Raw genomic sequence first — 18,807 nt, forward strand, 5'->3', positions numbered from 1 at the left:
GACAGAGAGAAGAGAGAGCGCGAGACAAGAGACAGAGAGAAGAGACACCGCGAGACAAGAGACAGAGAGAAGAGACAGCGCGAGACCAGAGACAGAGAGAAGAGACACCGCGAGACCAAAGAGAGATAGAAGAGACAGAGCGAGACCAAAGAGAGAGAGGAGACAGCACGAGACCAAAGAGAGAGAGGAGACAGCACGAGACCAAAGAGAGAGAAGAGAGACAACGCGAGACCAAAGAGAGAGAGGAGACAGCGCGAGACCAAACAGAGAGAAGAGAGACAACGCGAGACCAAAGAGAGAGAGGAGACAGCACGAGACCAAAGAGAGAGAGGAGACAGCGCGAGACCAAAGAGAGAGAGAGACTGAGTGAAGAGAAAGAGCGAAAGAAAGAGGAGAGAGACACAGAGTGAGAAGAAAGAGACCAGAGAGAGAGGAGAGGCAGCACCAGTTCAAAGAGAGAAGAGACAGCGCGAGGCCAAAGAGAGAGACAGAGTGAGAGACCTCTCTGTTTATGGGACGTGTAAGATGTAATGCTTGTTGTTGCCATGGTTACACGACTTGCACGTGACATACACAGCACTGGGGCGTCTAAGGTTTCACAACATGTAGTATGTGGGCGTGTCTGGTGGGCGTGTCTCCCCACGCAGTTGCTGGAGGGAGGCCACACTTTCCCGGGCTTGGAGAGGCAGGAAAGGCCCCGGCTCGGGCTGCACTAGGCCGTAACTATGCTGAAGACCGAGCGGATCCTCCACCTGAAGACACAGCGGGGCAGGACGCTGCGGGCGGTGCGGGAGCATTACCTGAGGGAGGACGTCTGCTGCGGGAGTCCGCGGTGCCAGACCTGTGCCAGGGGTGAGAGCTGCCCGTGCACCGACCGGGGCTGTGTATATCTGTGCCCCCTCCATCTCAGGAGCAGCCTTCACTATGAGGCCTCATCCTGTGGAGACTCTGTGCTCCGCTCTTCTGGGAGTAGTAGTGCCCCTGCCCTTACCTGCTCCCGGGTGATGGGTGGCCGTGTTGTCTCCCCACCTTCCCTGGACCGTGCTTCCTTCCTGTCCACTTCTCTATATACTTGGAATGCGGGGTGGCATCTTGGGGGGTGTATGGTCCATCCTCAGGGTGCGGCGGGGGTCCCACTTCTGGTGTCCGCACCTGTCTGAGATGGGGCTCTCGCCATTGATGTCTATAGGGCGATGTCTTATGCTCCTGCACCTGGGGGACATTTATGGCATTTCCCATGGATGTACCAGACCAATAGATTCAACTCACCAGTAATCATAATCCACCACCTTGTCAGACCCAGTACTGTGCACAGCGAGAAGTGATACATGGCGATGGCTGCAGGGCGCTGATATGGACCCCGCTCATTGCACGTAGGGCATGGTCCTGGGCACAAGCCCCTTCAGTGCTTTCTCCCAGTCTGCACATCGGGCTGAAGCTGGTCATAAACTGTACTGTTACCATCAAAATACTGGCAACCTTTATGGCCCATGGTGGCCAATGTTTTACACCTATAGCACAGATGTGATCAGGTCCTAAATATATTTCTGTTATCTGTAGACCCAGGTCTCCATTCTCTGTGCTCCCTGCCCTGTCGTGTATATATACAGGCACATTGGGGAAACCTAAGCTTGTACACCCTGCGGATTTATACCCGTGATTGTATTCAGCCATTACACATATTATAGTCTGTTATTTATCTCTGGCTTTTTTCTTCTTTGCATCTTATATTCTCTAAGATGGGAAGCTGTTGTCTGAAGATCTTACTCATTATGTGGTCCCCGACTGTCAAGTTCTCCAAGACTATCAGGAAGTGCTGGAGTTTACAGAGTTACGGGGCATCGTCTTTATGCAGACGGCGTGCCAGGCTGTACAGCATCAGCGAGGACGCAGGTAAGTGCTAAATCCCAGTTTCTTTAGGTTTGTGAACAAGAAAGGACCGTTTCTCTTAGCAGCAAATATAAATGTAGAGCAAGTGACGACGTTTCAATCTAAAATGTTTGTGAATGGTCATGTGAGAAGCCTTGGACCATCCATGTATGCACTGCTGGTGCGATATCTAGATCCGACTGTAGGACTCTAGGAGAGTAACACTGTCTTTTCCCTAAAGCTTCTGTTAACACATACATCGATTCCTAATTTTCCTTGTAGAAAAGAGAGAATATGTATCTGCTGCTATATTATGACTAGGAGCCCGGAGGGGCAAGGGGGTTATAGAGTGTCAGAAGCCCGGGGAGGGGGTTATAGAGTGTCAGGAGTCTGGGGGGGGGGGGGCAATTCGGTTATAGAGTGCCGTGAGCCCGGGGGGGGGGGGCAGGGGGTTATAGAGTGTCAGGAGCCTGGGGGGGGGCAAGGGGGTTATAGAGTGCCAGGAGCCTGGGGGGGGCAAGGGGGTTATAGAGTGTCAGAAGCCTGGGGGGGGCAAGGGGGTTATAGAGTGCCAGGAGCCTGGGGGGGGGGCAAGGGGGTTATAGAGTGTCAGGAGCCTGGGGGGGGGGGCAAGGGGGTTATAGAGTGTCAGGAGCCCGGGGGGGGGGGGCGAGGGGGTTATAGAGTGTCAGGAGCCTGGGGGGGGGGGCGGGGAGGGGGTTATAGAGTGTCAGGAGCCTGGGGGAGGGGGTTATAGAGTGTCAGGAGCCTTGGGGGGGGCAAGGGGGTTATAGAGTGTCAGGAGCCTTGGGGGGGGGGGCAAGGGGGTTATAGAGTGTCAGGAGCCTTGGGGGGGGGGGCAAGGGGGTTATAGAGTGTCAGGAGCCTTGGGGGGGGCAAGGGGGTTATAGAGTGTCAGGAGCCTTGGGGGGGGGCAAGGGGGTTATAGAGTGTCAGGAGCCTTGGGGGGGGGCAAGGGGGTTATAGAGTGTCAGGAGCCTTGGGGGGGGGGCAAGGGGGTTATAGAGTGTCAGGAGCCTTGGGGGGGGCAAGGGGGTTATAGAGTGTCAGGAGCCTTGGGGGGGGCAAGGGGGTTATAGAGTGTCAGGAGCCTTGGGGGGGGGGCAAGGGGGTTATAGAGTGTCAGGAGCCTTGGGGGGGGCAAGGGGGTTATAGAGTGTCAGGAGCCTTGGGGGGGGCAAGGGGGTTATAGAGTGTCAGGAGCCTTGGGGGGGGCAAGGGGGTTATAGAGTGTCAGGAGCCTTGGGGGGGGCAAGGGGGTTATAGAGTGTGAGGAGCCTTGCGGGCGGGTTGTAGAGTGTGAGGAGCCTTGCGGGCGGGTTGTAGAGTGTGAGGAGCCTTGCGGGCGGGTTGTAGAGTGTGAGGAGCCTTGCGGGCGGGTTGTAGAGTGTGAGGAGCCTTGCGGGCGGGTTGTAGAGTGTGAGGAGCCTTGCGGGCGGGTTGTAGAGTGTGAGGAGCCTTGCGGGCGGGTTGTAGAGTGTGAGGAGCCTGGGGGAGGGGAGGTTGTAGCATGTGAGAAGCCTTGTGGGGAGGTTGTAGAGTGTCAGGAGGGCGAGGGAGTTGTAGCGTGTGAGGAGCCTGGGGGAGGGGGGGAAGGGGAGGTTGTAGAGTGTGAGGAGCCTTGCGGGGAGGTTGTAGCGTGTGAGGAGCCTGGGGGAGGGGGGGAAGGGGAGGTTGTAGAGTGTGAGGAGCCTTGCGGGGAGGTTGTAGAGTGTCAGGAGGTCGAGGGAGTTGTGGAGTGCGAGGAGCCGGGGGGGGGGGGGGTTGTGGAGTGTGAGGAGCCGGGGGGGGGGGGGAGGTTGTGGAGTGTGAGGAGCCGGGGGGGGGGGAGGTTGTGGAGTGTGAGGAGCCCGGGGGCGGGGAGGTTGTAGAGTGTGAGGAGCCCGGGGGCGGGGAGGTTGTAGAGTGTGAGGGGGGGCTGTGGACTTGGTAAGCCAAACCTCCGACTCCTCAGTTTCCCTGACTCCGACTCCACAGCGCAGCCTCACTACTGAGCGTGTACATAAAGTGCAGCACAGATTCATCTCAACTAAATGCTGAGATCCTTACATCAGGAACAGAACAGACATTTATAGGACATTTCATGTTTCCCAAATTCTTACGAAAGAATTCTTCCTGCATTGTACTACTGTACCCAATGTATTATAAATTTTTGGAGTTGGTCCATTTTATTCCAACTCCACCGTCAATATATGGAGGGGCTGACCGACCATGTTATGTACCTGGGGTCCTCCTGACTCTCCCCAACAGATGGTGTGGGGGAAAAAGGAGGATCAGACATGTTGATTTTTAACACTCAGTCCTATTGTTTTCTCTGGAGATAATCTGCAGACAGGCGCAATAGAGTGACAGAGCCCCTTTGTTCCAGTGATTGTGGGGGGCTCACAACACAGAATTGTTCAATGACGTCAGAGGATTTTGCAGGCGCACGTAACCTTTCCAGGCTTCAGTTTGGATTGTTTTGTTACTGTTGAATTAAATGCATCCAGTGATTAGTTTCCCAGGCTAATTTCTATTTAATAACCCTAATGCAGTCTATATCTGATGTGGAAGGAAAGTCAGACTGACTGAAATAAAGCGCCGATCAATAAATAAATGGCCACTTTTTGCACATTAATGAAGTTTACAAATAATTGCCTATTATTCACATTTTGGGTGCCTGAATCCATGAGCCAGATCGTTGTGTTCACCTTGGACATGCGGGTATGGATTGCTCAGAGGTCTCCTACTTTCCTGTATGTATTCCTGCATTGAATATCATCTACATAAACCCTTACTGAGCCCTAGAAATAAGTATTACAAGTGATCCAAAATCAATGTGAGTGAGCTTCTTATATGTGAAAACCTGACCTTTTCTCAGTGTGCTTATGCATCTTTGGTTAATGAGTTCATTTTTACAAATCACGTCATACGATTTTCTCATGGAAAAAAAAAAAAAAAGATGTTTTTCTGTCAACTGCTCAGTGAAAAGCAGACAGTACTTGGACTTATACACATAAAATATATAATATATACATATATATTTTATAGAGCTTTACTAGAGTTTTTGGGTTTACCAGCACAGAGAGGAGCCAGGAAAGGGAACGCGCCTGGCCACTATGGGCCCATCTGCAATGAACTGAGCGCGCTCGCGGCCAGCATAGCTATTATTAATACGCATGCACACACACGGCACATTGTTCAGAATCAGGGGAAATTGCGAAATGAGGGTGCATAGTGGTGTACCGAGCTTTTGGCCATGTCAGTGGGGCACCAAAACACCTACATTTTCATAGGAATGAAGTTATTTTCTCAAGCAGGTACAGTGCTAGTATGATTTTTATAGGGGCTAAATCCCCTATAGCACTTTATAATATGTATTTTGGGAGTAACACACTCCTTGATTTTTTTCTTGAAACTGCAGAAAAGGCAGAGGGGGGGAGGCTCCTGCTGCAGCCGGACACAGAACAGTGGGAAACATTCCAGGGTTCTTGGCCGAGTTCCTGGGACACATAAGGGAGATTTTTCAGTTTTAATTGTAATGAGATAAAATAGACTCAGAGAAGGAGCTTAAATGAGGATATTTTTATTTTTTTGTATTTAGTTCGCCTTTAATTGTATATAAAAAGGCTCAGTCTATCTGCTTATCCCTTCAGTCAATGAGAACCGAAGAAATCAATACTGGGAATCAAATGTGACTGTAGAATTAAATAGGAGCTTCCTCAAAGGATGGAAGGAGATAAGCGATGGAGGCATTTAACATGGCTTAAGTGTAGATAAGAGACTGGAGATATTAAAATGACAGAAATGAAGTTGACCATTTAAATGACCAAGAAATGGATGCTACATCCTGCCTCGGGGCGTATTCATTTCTTAGTGTGGTCTGAGGGACAAGCAGAATTTTCTTTTGAAAAATCAATTGCTTTTCATGTTGATTAATGGCAGGTACTTAAAAGTCAATCAACTAAGAAACGTTTACCTGAAAACTCAAGTCATTTATTCCGGAAACTAATAGAATGCAAATGTGGGTGGATCCGTTTGTTTTTTTTTGTTTTTTTTTTAAATTATGTTTCTTTTTGGAAGACGGAGAACACAAGGATTAGGTTATTGTTTTGATTTCTATGGCTTGTAATGTCACCAATGTCCATGTACTGATGTGGTAAAAGACCCTGTAACTTGATATCTATGACCAATCACTGTCTTCAAAATCCATGTGTTTGCACTCATTCACTCGTACAAATTTTTGGTCCATATGCCAAAAGGACTGCAACTGGACCAAGGCAAGTGAAAGGGTTAGTTCATAATAACAGGCTAGTGCATAGTAATATTTTTACACATAGATCAATGGGCCAAGTGTTAAAAAATATATATATATATATATTGCTGCATGCACTATTCTGATCCGATTTTTGAATCGGACTGACCCCATTAAACTGATTGAGTACATAAAAAAATATATATGGATGCCAAAAGGAGGCGATCCTTATTGCATCTATTTTAATTGATCTTTTGGAGATATTAACATAAGAAATTGGATTTGGCCTTGTATAATTTTTTTACTGGTTATGTAAAACTGGATGTTAATGGATGGAAAGAATGGACAAACAGATGGAATTTGGAGAACATTACAAGTGAAAAATAGTTATCTTTTTCTGGATGAAAAATTAATAATTTCATCCGAACCCAGACTGAAAGGAAGGATGGGGCGGGGGGGGGGGTCATGTAGTAAATTTAAAGAAGTCAACATTACTTATACGTCCTAAGGAGGAAACAGTGATGCCAGTGCTGATTAAGCACTGGGCTCACATGTCATAACAATGCGAGTGCTGACTCCATTGGAACGGGAGGTAAGTATCTGTGCCAAACATGGGGAATAAGAAGAAGTTGTCCTAGTAGTCGACATCTCCTTTAATAGCAAGGGCTCCGGTGTTTTGTTATCCAACAAGCACAATCTTTCTGACATCTGCCATCAGGTCAGAGGCGGCACACTGATAGGCTGGGTTCACATAAACGCATGCAAAATTGTCCATTTTTCATAAAAAAAAAAAAAAAAACAACAAAAAAAACCCACTAGATTTTTTCATCCATATATCAGTTTTTTTTTTACTTGCATGTGATTTCTGTATTGCATCTGTTTTATACATCAACATTATTAAAATATTATAAAAGATGAAATATAGCTTCCTATCTTTAACAATCAAGATGGATTCACGAGAAAAGCATGACATACGGTCGGGAAACTGTATGTGATTGTGTTTTGTGCATGGGTGAGTTGGATCTAAAAATCTAAGAAACACAGTAAAGCAGTGCTTTTATATATATATATATATATATATATATATATATATATATATATATATATATATATATATATATATATATATATATATATATATATATATATATATATTGCATACACACACAGACATGGAACATTGTTTTTTGTGTAAAAACATTCCAGTGGACTTTCACATTGACTTGCATTGGTCAGTGTGCTGTCTGTATGCTACTCATTTTGCCTGTGGACAGCACACGGACACTTTATTTGCTCGTTAGAACATGCTCTTATAAAATAGTCTGTAGGTTCATTAAAGTTTTAATCCTATATGTATGGCCTTTATTTGCAACCAATATGCTTATTAAGAGGAAAATTTTTGTGAGCAAGAATTGCTCTTCTGTACAATTCAGTCACAAACCACTTTTCTCATAAAGTGTCCGTAAGACCTTGCTTATCCAGCTGACCGCTAGCTCCTCCGACTCCCTCTTCTCTAAAGCGAGAGCAGAGCAAGCGCTGCAGCTTATCGAGCTAGAGAACGAAGCGATCCGGGTGTCCAATCCTTCTTTCCCCCCATGTATATCTGGAGAGTTGGGATTCACCATATATGTTAGATGGTTTTAGATTACTTTCACTTCAGGTGTCTGAGGCCTTTAGTACTTGAAGATAAAATCTAAGCGTTGTAATTCTGTATAATTATGTGCCCTTATGTGAACATGGCATTAGATTAAGTTGCATCTAAGTGGAAGCATAAAGGACATCTTGGTGTCCTCTTTTCCCGTTCCTCACTAAGATACTTTTTTTTTTATCCTCACATTGGATTATTTTGACGTACAATGTTGTGTTTGCTATGTCACCGTTCAGGTTCACTCTTCTATTGAAAGCCAAATTCGTTTCTCCAGTATTGCACCCACTTAAACATTTCCCATGCTGGGCCAGAAACGTACAAACACAATTAACATCCATTATATATTCCTCTGACAGGTTTTTATCCAGAGTGGCCATAGAAATGATAAATATGCACTTTATCTCGGTAACAAATTTGATTTGTGTAACGATTTCCGTTAGATATGGCTATCGGTGAACCTCACAGCTTTCCCATTTTATGACGCTTAATGGACGGCATCCAGTGTGAGAGACGTGCTCCGGCGAACTTAACTACCTAACTGTTATTGAGCCGGGCTTCCTTTTACTTGATTTTGTAATATTTTTAGCACATTTTTAAATTCATTTCAAACCAAGTAAAATGCTTTTTACACAGAGTATAATATCGGAAGGTGATACCTCACTGACCACCATGTTTTCAGCTTTCTTAGAGATTACATGAGGTGTTGGATGCTTAAAGTATTAGATTAGAAGATCAGATGCATCATGATAAATTGTAAAGATACAGGCAACCTGTATCTTCATCCTATATCAAATCAGTAAATGCAACGTTTTGTATCTCCAGGCAGTATAAAAAGCTGCGCTCCTTGCTTTCTGACACCCGACATGACTGTGTCTTTTTCCCAAACGAGTTCCAGCATTACGCCTATCTGCCTCGGGAGATTGGAGAGTCTGTGGAAGATTGGCAGACAAGGTACTGTGCCTTCAATGTCAGCTTGACTTATCCTGTTGGGTCACCTGTTTCTTAAAGGAAAACCCCACACTTAACATTAAGGATGGTTTTACATGTCTGACATTAATGGTTTGAGTATGAACTTTAACCCTTTAATGAAAAGTGCCATACACAAAAGGTGATTGTCGGGTGCTGGTGTATAGAGCGAGCTCAGGAGATGTTGTTCAGCCATCATCTACCTCTAATAACCGCTGGTGGAGTGGACACTGCCTGCTGCTGTTAGCCTATTAAATGCTGCTGTCATTTTCCAAGAGCAGCATTCACAGCTCGTGGCCCGGGGGTGTTCCACACACCCATTGCCACCCTACCACAACACGATTTTTATGGGCTGTCAATGGGTTGATTGCCACTACAGCCGGCTGCTGAAGACCCCTTGACATGACGGTGCTCCTATGAAGACCAGCCTGTGTGTGGCTTTCATAGATTATCCTGATTTTTACTATATACAATACAGATTTATTGCAGTATATAGTTTAAGAGATCGGGTGATCGCAGGTTCAAGTTCCCCAAAAAGACTTAAAAACAAAAAAACAGAAACATTTTAATCATGTTAAAAAACAAGTCATCACAAAGTTCCATCAACTGAAAAATAGAAACAGGTCTTGGAAAATAGCAACAGAAGCAAACTTTTTTTTTTTTTAACGATTTTCTGATTTTTTTTTTTTTTTTCATTACTTAAATAAAAAGAAATATGCAAGTTTGCTATTGCTGTAATCCTACTCACCTGGAGAATCATATTGCCAAGTAATTTTTACTGCACAATGAAGGCCATAAAGACAATCCCTCCCCCCACCCCACCCAAAAAAAAAGAAAGAAACAATTGCAGGGGCTTTTTTCACAATTTCACCACACATGGAATTTGTTACCTGTTTTCCAAGACATAGCATGATAAAATGGATGATGTCCTTCAAAAGTACACTTTGGCGATCAAAAATCAACCAAAAAGCAATATCTCATATAGCTATTTCGCCAGGAAAAAAAATAATCAGAAAAAGTCATGTGAAAGAAGGGGACGAAAAATTGAAAGCTCAAAAAAATCAGTTTTTTTTAAGGGGTTAATATCCAGACTAGTCATGGGTCACCTGACCTCCCGAACTCAACAACCTGGTATATGCTTATGAGGTTTGGTTCAGTATACCCGTGGCTGGTCCAGACATTGTGCTCTCTACTCCGACCTGTGAATGTCGGATATGTGAAACCGGCCAACGGGTGCTTTCACACTGCTTTTTGCCACCCGTTCGATGGTCCCATTGGGGCTTATGTCCAAACACCCCATGAAACGGGATTTGGACTTATGCACCTACTGGAGGCGGACACTCAGACACAGTCTACTACATCTGAGTGTCCACCTCACATAGGCATATATACTCGAAAATTATGCATGGCTGAGCGCATTTTTACTCTGTCGGCACCGTTATAGTCTATGGCCCCGTTGACGCTTACACCCGAATCCCATTTTGTGGGAGGAGGGGGGTTGGGAGTTTGGACATAAGCCCCAGTGGTCAAACCCCTACTGATCAGAAAGCTACTGCATATCATTGCGATATTAATATTCCTTTAACTGTTGAATGTCCCTTTTATGATATCAAATTATTACTAAATTAGGATTTTTCTTTCTACCTTCTGCAGATGTATCTACAACTCTTGTGTCTGGTACTATCAGCACTGTCATGCTATGGTTCCTGTCATCATGGTGACAGAGAGGGAAGAGATCATCCGGAGATACAGCAATGAAACCGAGGGTGTTTATGTGTTATCATTTAAGGTCAGTGTGTGCAGCTCAGGCGAAAGAGAAAAATCTCCACAATTTACATCACCGCAGGCACATGACGCATATTCAGCATTTCTTACACACTTGATCTAGATATTTATTAATGTTCTTCTAGTTTATGTTCCTTGTACTCTGTGCAATCAACCCGCACATCATAATCTAGACCCGTAGGAATGAGATCCATTGACTAATCCTATTCTAAAAAGAAAAATCCTCCGTATGAAATTGGAGGCATCCGCTCCTAGATACAGTAGGGTCCCATAAAAAGTACGTAGGCTTGATGTGCATTTACACATAAGCAGTCCCAGTATCCTGACCTTTCTAGATAGTGTGCCAGAATACAGCCATGTTACTAATATGTCTGTTGTATTAAATAAAGGTCACATCAGTAAAACTACTGATCATGACATTTTGTTTGCATGGATGTTTTTTTTTTACATTACAGAGCAGAGGGGATAGGAAAAGAGAACAATACATTGGTTCTGTCTTTTTCATATGTTCATACCTACAGTATTGAAGGGGAGGGCCGCAGAGATGACTGGCAAAAAATGTATAAAGTGAGGTGTGCATTGCAGTATGAGAATAATAGGTACATTTTTTTTTTTATGATAAGCCTATATGCAGATCAGCATTACTTGTGAATTTCACCACTCCAGTATTGTGTACCTACCTCCATACTTGTAAGGTAGCCTGGTTTGAAGAGTATCAGTCGCAGAAGTGCACGCTGGCACCCCTGCTCTTACTGGGAGAGTGGCCGCTTGCCCATAACACCTTCCTCTAATCCCTGGTGGCTTTTGCTGCCATACCACTAGATTTTACCACTCATACTAAATACAACGCTGTACATAGCAGTTATATAGGAGTTATTAATATCCATAAATGCTATATACAGCTTTAATCGTACATGGCAGTGGACCTTGTGGGCAGCAAGAGTAGTAGATCCTGAGCTATGGAGGTGCACTTTTACTGATTTTTGCATCGTGGCCTGTTGTCATTTTTCAGCTCTCCCCTTCAATTACAGTGCAAAAGAGTGAACTAAGTACAGCACCATGACCAAGCCTTCAGTTTCTTGCTTACAAGCAAATGTTTTGCTTATTTTTTTTTTAACAGAATTATTTGGAAACCTTCTGGCCAGATCTGAAGGCAGCTAAGGAACTCTACGAGTCTGTTCAGCAGGCCCTCTGTGAACGTGAGGCTGATAGTCGGGAGAGTAATGGTAAGGAGTACCAGGAACATCTTCCACTAGAAGTTCTGGAAGCCGGCATCAAGTCCGGAAGATATAAGCAGGTGAGTCAGAGCCGCTGGTCAGAGAGTATGGAGCTGAGGCATTGTTGTGAGCTAACATGAATCTCGCTCTGCAGGGTGTGCTCAGTGTGAACAAGCACCGCTCCCAGATGGAAGCATTTGTACGACTCCAAGGCTTGGCTGGAAAAGATTCAGGTAACTGAAAAAGAAATAGATCAGCACTGTTCTGCAAGCAGATGTTCAGTAACACATGGGAAAAGTACATCTAAGGCTGCATTCTCACTTCCATGTGCAATGTACAAGTGCCTCCCGATTTTTTATTTTTTTTTGGACAGCATGAACAAATTGAGTTAAATATATCTATTCAGACTTTGATTAAAATGACAAATCCAGGAATAAGACTAGTGAAACTCCGGCCCATTGAGTCTGTGCTATTCAGATCCTGAAACTCTGTTCACAATTGAACATGTTGTGTATACTCTCCAATAAATTGGGCAGCATAATGACACTTAAGACAGCTGTGTGAATGCAGCCTTTAGTATGCCGGATCAAGGAAAGAAGTTGTGGCACTCACATAACTATATTTCCATGTTAAAGGGGTTATCTCAAGTTAGGTTTTCAAGAGAACAACCCCTCCCCAGCATCCAGGCTTCCTGCTTTGCCATGTGTCATGCGTTCCTGAATGATTGACAGTGTGGGCCAATAGCATAGGTGCACTGCTGTTCTGAACTGTGCATTCTCCAGCTCCTTAGAGCTGCAAGGAGAAGTAGCTTTATCTCCGCACCATCAGAAAAGCATAGGGGGAACTAAAGCTGGCAGAAGCAAGCCAGTCAGTTTCAGAGAAGCACTTGCAGGCGCTATAGTAAAGAAAGTACCCAAGGAAAAAAAAAAACACAAAATGAGCATATACTCTGTAGTAAGTACATAAACAGTAATAGTACATGTAAATAACGTAGGATACTTAGTTGACACTATTTTGATCAAGAGCATAAAAGCCTTCCCACTGCGACAAGGTGTACCTAATCAGTTGGTCCTATCTCTAGTATTAAAACATCACCTTGTGCCTGCTGATCTCAGTATAGATAAGAGCAGAGCAGGTCCTAGGTCCGACTGTTCAGTTAGCTCCCCATGGGAAGCTATATCAATGAAATGCCTATCTCCAACAGGGGAGCCACACCCCTGTTTGTACAAAGTACAAGAAACTACAGCAAAACCAAAGAAATGAGCCAGAGCATAAGTTGGCATACCTGCATTGTGTAGGGGCACGTTCACACTGTGGCAATTTCACAGACAAAACCCAAGAAAAAACAAAATCAGCATATACCATGTAGTAAATAGTAATAGTACATGAAAATAACATGGGGTACTATAGCAAAGAACTTGTAAGTGCTGCACTCCTTGCCTAGGAAACCAGCCACCACTAATATACTGCAGAAGTGGCTGGTAGCCTATGCATTGAGCACTAAACTATAGAATTAAAAATCCTTCTCTTCCTCGGAATAGGGAGGGATTTTAATGAGAGATAAAATGCAAACTTGATTACTTTACAATCCCTTTGCAATTTTACCCATTTAAGAACTTGAATAATACTTTTATAATTTTTAAAGGTCGAAATTGGATCAGCACTGTAACTCTTCTTTTTTTTTTTTTACTTTTATACTTCTCCCTACCTACTGCCTTCATTTCCAACATTCGAGGTTATCACATCATGTGTGAGGTTTATTGAGCTTGCATTGTGTTTTGCTCCATCATCAAAGTGTAATTGGGCTTTTCATATTATAGACCTACAAAGTGATGTTCTGATCCATGGTAACAAGGCAAGGAACAGAGCAATCCATGGGGACGTGGTGGCTGTGGAAATCCTTCCTAAATGTGACTGGAAGGGGAGATTTGGAGCGCTGTGTGAGCGCGAGGCTGATGAGAGAGCTGTGGATACACAGAGCGAGGTTATGATGACTGGTGAGTGGGGTTGTTATATTATTAGAGAACATTAGGGGAATATAGCGCTAAGCATGTGTATTTTGTACATGGAGCATAGGTAATTGGTCTTTGCTCAGAGCACAGGCTGGACAGGAACCTTTGCTACCATTTGTCTTGTGTATCCTCAGGTCGTATTGTAGGAGTGCTCCAAAGGAATTGGAGGGACTTTGTGGCTACTTTTCCATCTAAGGAAGAAACACAAACTCAGGGAAAAAACGCCCAGAAGGTTCTTGTAACGCCATGGGACTATAGAATCCCCAAAATCCGGATCAGCACCCAGCAAGCAGAGGCTTTGCAGGTACAATAAATATACATATATATGTTTCCAGACCCAGATTGTAGCAGAACTCCCCTGCTTTATGTACAGTCATGACTGTGACCATATGTAATGATTTTGTATTCCTTATGTATATTCTTTGTGATCAGGATTTTAGGGTGGTGGTGAGGATAGATTCCTGGGAATCCAGCTCTCTCTATCCAAATGGACACTTTGTGCGAACTCTAGGACGTATTGGTGACTTGGAAGCAGAAATTGCAACTATTTTAGTGGAAAACAGTGTTAGTATGAACCCTTTCTCAGAAGCCCAGGTCAGTTTTTCTCCCAATTAACTAAATGGCACTGTTCAGTTATATACTATATGGAAATGTGTGATTCCCATTGTCTTATTGAGGACTATTATGTTTGCCTCTTATTAGCTTGCAGAAATGCCATCTAATAGTCCAGAAAACCCATGGCGGGTGGCTCCAGAAGAATGTGACCGACGAGACCTACGAGAGACTCACTTGGTATTCAGTATAGACCCTATAGGCTGTGAGGATGTGGACGATGCCCTGTCCATTCGTGCTTTACAAAGTGGGCATCTAGAGCTTGGTGTTCACATTGCAGACGTTACACACTTTGTACAGCCAAACTCTTACACAGACATGGAGGCGAAAGCAAGGTCAGTGATATCCCAGCACACGCGGTCACACCATCTGCTCTGTTGTCGAATGTCTTAAGCATTCCCATCAGTTTTATCTTCTTACTATATTGCAATCATCATATTATACAGCACTATGTACTTACAATTGCTCATTTTGTCTTTCTACCCAGATAATTCTTCTATTTTCTGGTAGGTCTATTACATCACATGATTAAAAACTGACTAGGTGAATCCTTCTAAGCTCTGTAGAAACAGGAGGTCAATTTTCTCTGCACAAATCATGAGTCGTTACAAAAGTCTGTGGCTGGGGGGGGGTGAGCAGCTGGGTCAGGAGGTGAAGAGGAGGATGATTCATGTAGGGACAGGAGACTTCCCGTTTCTAAATAGAGCAGAGAAAAGATAGGCAAAATGAGCAATTGTAAGTACCGTATTTTGCGGCTCATAAGACCCACTGGATTATAAGACTCACCCCAAATTTTCGAAGAAAAATGGGAAGAAAAACTTTTTAATAAAATTGTGGTGCGTCTTATAGTCAGTACGTCTTATTGCTTACCAGGGGTGCGGTGGAGCGGGGTCCCAGGGTGACTGCTGCAGGAAGCTGGGCATGGCAGGAGTGGGGCAATGCTGTGGGCCTCAGGCTGGGTGGAGGGGGTGTTTGGAGGCGCGGGGGCTCCGCACACATTTTGTGAAAGTCCGGAGCACCTGCAGCTACATGGTATACAATGCGGCGGACTCTTAAGAAAATGGCCGCCGTGGGCGGCGCATGCACAGATCTCGGCACCTCACAAATCCAATTATAAAGCAGAACAAGCAAACTAGATGGACACAGCACCAAAACTATGGTGGAGGAGATGTGTCTGTGACCTCTAAGAACGCTCTCCATAGAGAAGTCAAACACAGCAGTGTTCACTTTATAAAAATGAAAAAGGGCTACCAGAATACTTGGTCAGTAGCCATTCATTATGAGTGTATCTGGCATGTTGACTATTCATGTATTGTCAATTTTTGCGTTTGGGCTGGAGGCTCGCCTGACTTTCATATCAGCTATAATTTTTTCCTCTTACTGCATTTATATATTTCTTATTAGCACCAAATCGTATTCACCATCCCTCCTAACATCCCGACATCTGTATCTTTTTCTGTACACATTTTTAATATTTCCACAGGGCTACCACTTACTACCTTGCTGACCGCCGTTTTGACATGCTGCCTCCTATTCTCAGTGCAGACCTGTGCTCCTTGCTTGGGGGAGTTGACAGGTAAGTAATCATATTAATCCCCGTGAGTACCTACAACGCTCAGACCTTGGTTCTGTGGTGGAAGACAGTGATGGATTCTCCAGTTACTCTTTGTCTGTTGTGCTGTTACATTGGTTTATTCAGACTTTTTTTTTCTGAAGTTCACTAACATTTTCGTACTAACCTCCTGAAATAGTAGCCGCTTTCCAGCAAAAAAAAATCCCAGCTACGATATATAGGAAATAGTAACAACTACAACAGGTAGCATTTTTTTTTTATTATCTGCAAAGCATAAAATATGAGCACAAATATTCTAATTTGTTCAAATAGGTTGGAAATAGTTATTTTGGTAGAATGGAGTAATTACAGTCACAAATTTTTGTCTACAGTCATTTTACCCAAATTATCTAAATGACTGTAGCAAGCTATAAACCCGGGCATAGTCTTTTCCAGTTTACATTTATGGTTATGGTAATGGAGCAGTAATTTTACTGATTTTGGTATAATAGCAGGACAAAACGCATTTCCTGCCAATATCCACAGCACCACCTAGAGGCAGAAATGTTAACTGTGACCTGTATAAAATAACAAAAAACGCCATGTCTTTCATACTGTGTATTTCTGCAGCTGTCTTAATTGCCATAAAATATTATTATAACTTAACTAAACTTATTCAGATGTTACTAAGAAAAAAAAAAAACAAACCGTCAGCGGATAAGTACTTGCAGAGCGTCTTTGGCATGTCCTTTTTGTCACAGACATTCTACAGATGTTCTCCATTGACTTCAGTGGAGAAACTGGTGTGCAATAAAAATACGCAGTTGAACTTTGTGGATTTCATGGCGGATTTTTGGCCAAAACACTGGAAATTTTAAACCCACGGTTGCGCTGTTTGAGCTAGCAAATGTATTGTATGTGCCCAACTATTGATGTCTGTGTTTATTAGACCAGAAAAGAGCATTTCATGTATTTCCTTTATGTTTATTTTTCTCCAATCAGTCTACATTTGTGTGTGTGAAATAACCTTATGCTTCCCTCCAGGTACGCAGTGAGTGTAATGTGGGAGTTGGACAGTGTAACATATGAGATCCGCAGAGTGTGGTATGGACGGACCATCATCCGATCGTCCTACAAGCTTAGTTATGAGGTGGTGCAGCAGCTGCTGGACGGCAATCTCGAGCCACTTGGCACTGAGCCTGAGCTGAAGTCACTTTCACAGGACTCTGTTCAACTGGATCGTCTGTTATGGGCAATATGTAAACTGACTGAGGTCGCTCAAGCCGTCAGGTCAAGGAGAGACATGCATGGAGCACTGGAGTTGGAAGGAGTGGAAGTACGGGTTCAATTGGGGGAGGAACACAGCATTGATGACCTGGTTCCCAAGCAACCTTTGCAGGTTCATGAGACTATTGCAGAATGCATGATTCTAGCAAATCACTGGGTGGCCAAAAAGATTTGGGAGAGCTACCCTCAGCAAGCATTACTCCGACTTCACCCACCTCCACGACAGGAGTTTTTTAAGGAGCTGAAGGAGAGCGCTCAGGCCAAAGGGTTTTCCATTGATACGCGGTGAGTTCAATACTTGTCTATTATGTTACCAATGGCCTTTATCAGCACTTTTCTCTCGGGCCACCTCTGCTAGACATGATTTTCCACGTAGTATTCTGACCGCTTGGCAACATGTGAGCCTGCATACATGCGGGGTACAGTCAGGCCATACTCCTGCACAGCAATATTGACTTGTAGATAGAAAGTGAGATATTTTTCTTTTATCTGTTGTGGTCACCCATGCATCCAATGTGTGAAATTACACTTATTCTATTCACTTTTTAAGCACCAACAAGGCTTTGGCTGATTCTTTGGATAAAGCGAACGACCCGTCTGACCCTTTGGTGAACCGGTTATTGCGGGCGATGGCGACACAGGCCATGTCCAATGCTCAGTATTTCTCTACAGGCTCGTACACGGAGGATCTTTTCTATCACTACGGTGAGTGTTGTGGTGTGAGTGCCACTTGTCAGAAGCTATACACCACAACTTATCTTTTCTAATTCATGAGTTGTAGAAGAGCGCGGCACATCTGCGGGCTACTGAGCTGATCATCCCCTGCTTGTTCAATCTGTAAAGAGCTTGCTCCAGTGACTTCCTTTCTGAGAAATGTAGTCTTTTATTACACCCTGTTCAGTAATGCAGGGTAAGTAATGCAATGTATTCACAAAGTTACCTCTTATGTAGGTTATATGTGAAATGCAAAAGGATAATAAAGCAAAAATATATTCTCTTTTTATAAGTGATGATAAATAGGAATTCTCTTGTGTCCTACCAGTCCAACATGGAGGGCATCGGGAAGAGATGAATTACGATTTCTCTGTATATTTCAGGACCTTGCCGAAAGATATGCATACTAAAAAATAGGGAGTCTGCCTTTTCACAGTTTTCCCCCTCTCATTAACTCTTGACTGGGACCTAAATTACTTTTATTACCAGACAATATTCTTTTATTTTTTTTTCTGCCAATCCACATGTTGGCAGTCTTAAAGGGTTTTTCCCTTTGTGGAAAGTTATTGCCGATCCATGCTCACTGTAACTGAGGCATCCGTAGAAGCCCAGTTGCAGGAATAAATAGCCCTTTGTAGAGACCCAATTGACTGGCAAAGCTGAGCTTGGCCTGCTGGGCCTGGCAGACACTTCATGTGATTGCCAGCTAAATGAGAACTCAGTGCCGATACTTCCATTGACCTTGAAAAGTAGTGATTGTTTATGCTAAATTGCAAAATCTTTTGTCTCACGCTTTAAAATTCACAATGCTGTAAGACTTAAGCCCCATGACCATGCACCGCAAATTTACTCCGATTGGTTGATATTTAGATTTATTGTACATTAAGAAA

At 43.9% G+C, this 18,807-nt stretch overlaps 1 protein-coding gene across 2 annotated transcripts in view; it reads left to right on the forward strand.

Moving 5' to 3' along the window:
* Positions 1-590: 590 nt before the first annotated feature.
* Positions 591-18,807, forward strand: part of DIS3L (DIS3 like exosome 3'-5' exoribonuclease) — a 37,616-nt gene continuing 19,399 nt past the window's right edge. For both annotated transcript variants that reach the window (XR_012251329.1, XM_073653446.1), the window contains exons 1-13: positions 591-852; positions 1,740-1,893; positions 8,595-8,723; positions 10,392-10,527; positions 11,644-11,820; positions 11,895-11,973; positions 13,561-13,737; positions 13,887-14,056; positions 14,185-14,346; positions 14,455-14,699; positions 15,848-15,940; positions 16,961-17,488; positions 17,754-17,908. Coding sequence is in view for 1 of the 2 variants with exons in the window: in XM_073653446.1 (XP_073509547.1) it covers positions 726-852; positions 1,740-1,893; positions 8,595-8,723; positions 10,392-10,527; positions 11,644-11,820; positions 11,895-11,973; positions 13,561-13,737; positions 13,887-14,056; positions 14,185-14,346; positions 14,455-14,699; positions 15,848-15,940; positions 16,961-17,488; positions 17,754-17,908 (2,332 nt within the window). In the remaining variant the exon portion in view is untranslated. The remainder of the gene's footprint in view (positions 853-1,739; positions 1,894-8,594; positions 8,724-10,391; positions 10,528-11,643; positions 11,821-11,894; positions 11,974-13,560; positions 13,738-13,886; positions 14,057-14,184; positions 14,347-14,454; positions 14,700-15,847; positions 15,941-16,960; positions 17,489-17,753; positions 17,909-18,807) is intronic.

This window comes from Phyllobates terribilis, unplaced genomic scaffold, assembly GCF_046119375.1.
Source record: "Phyllobates terribilis strain yellow unplaced genomic scaffold, ASM4611937v1 Scaffold_11__3_contigs__length_659146591, whole genome shotgun sequence".
Classification (NCBI taxonomy): Eukaryota; Metazoa; Chordata; class Amphibia; order Anura; family Dendrobatidae; genus Phyllobates; species Phyllobates terribilis.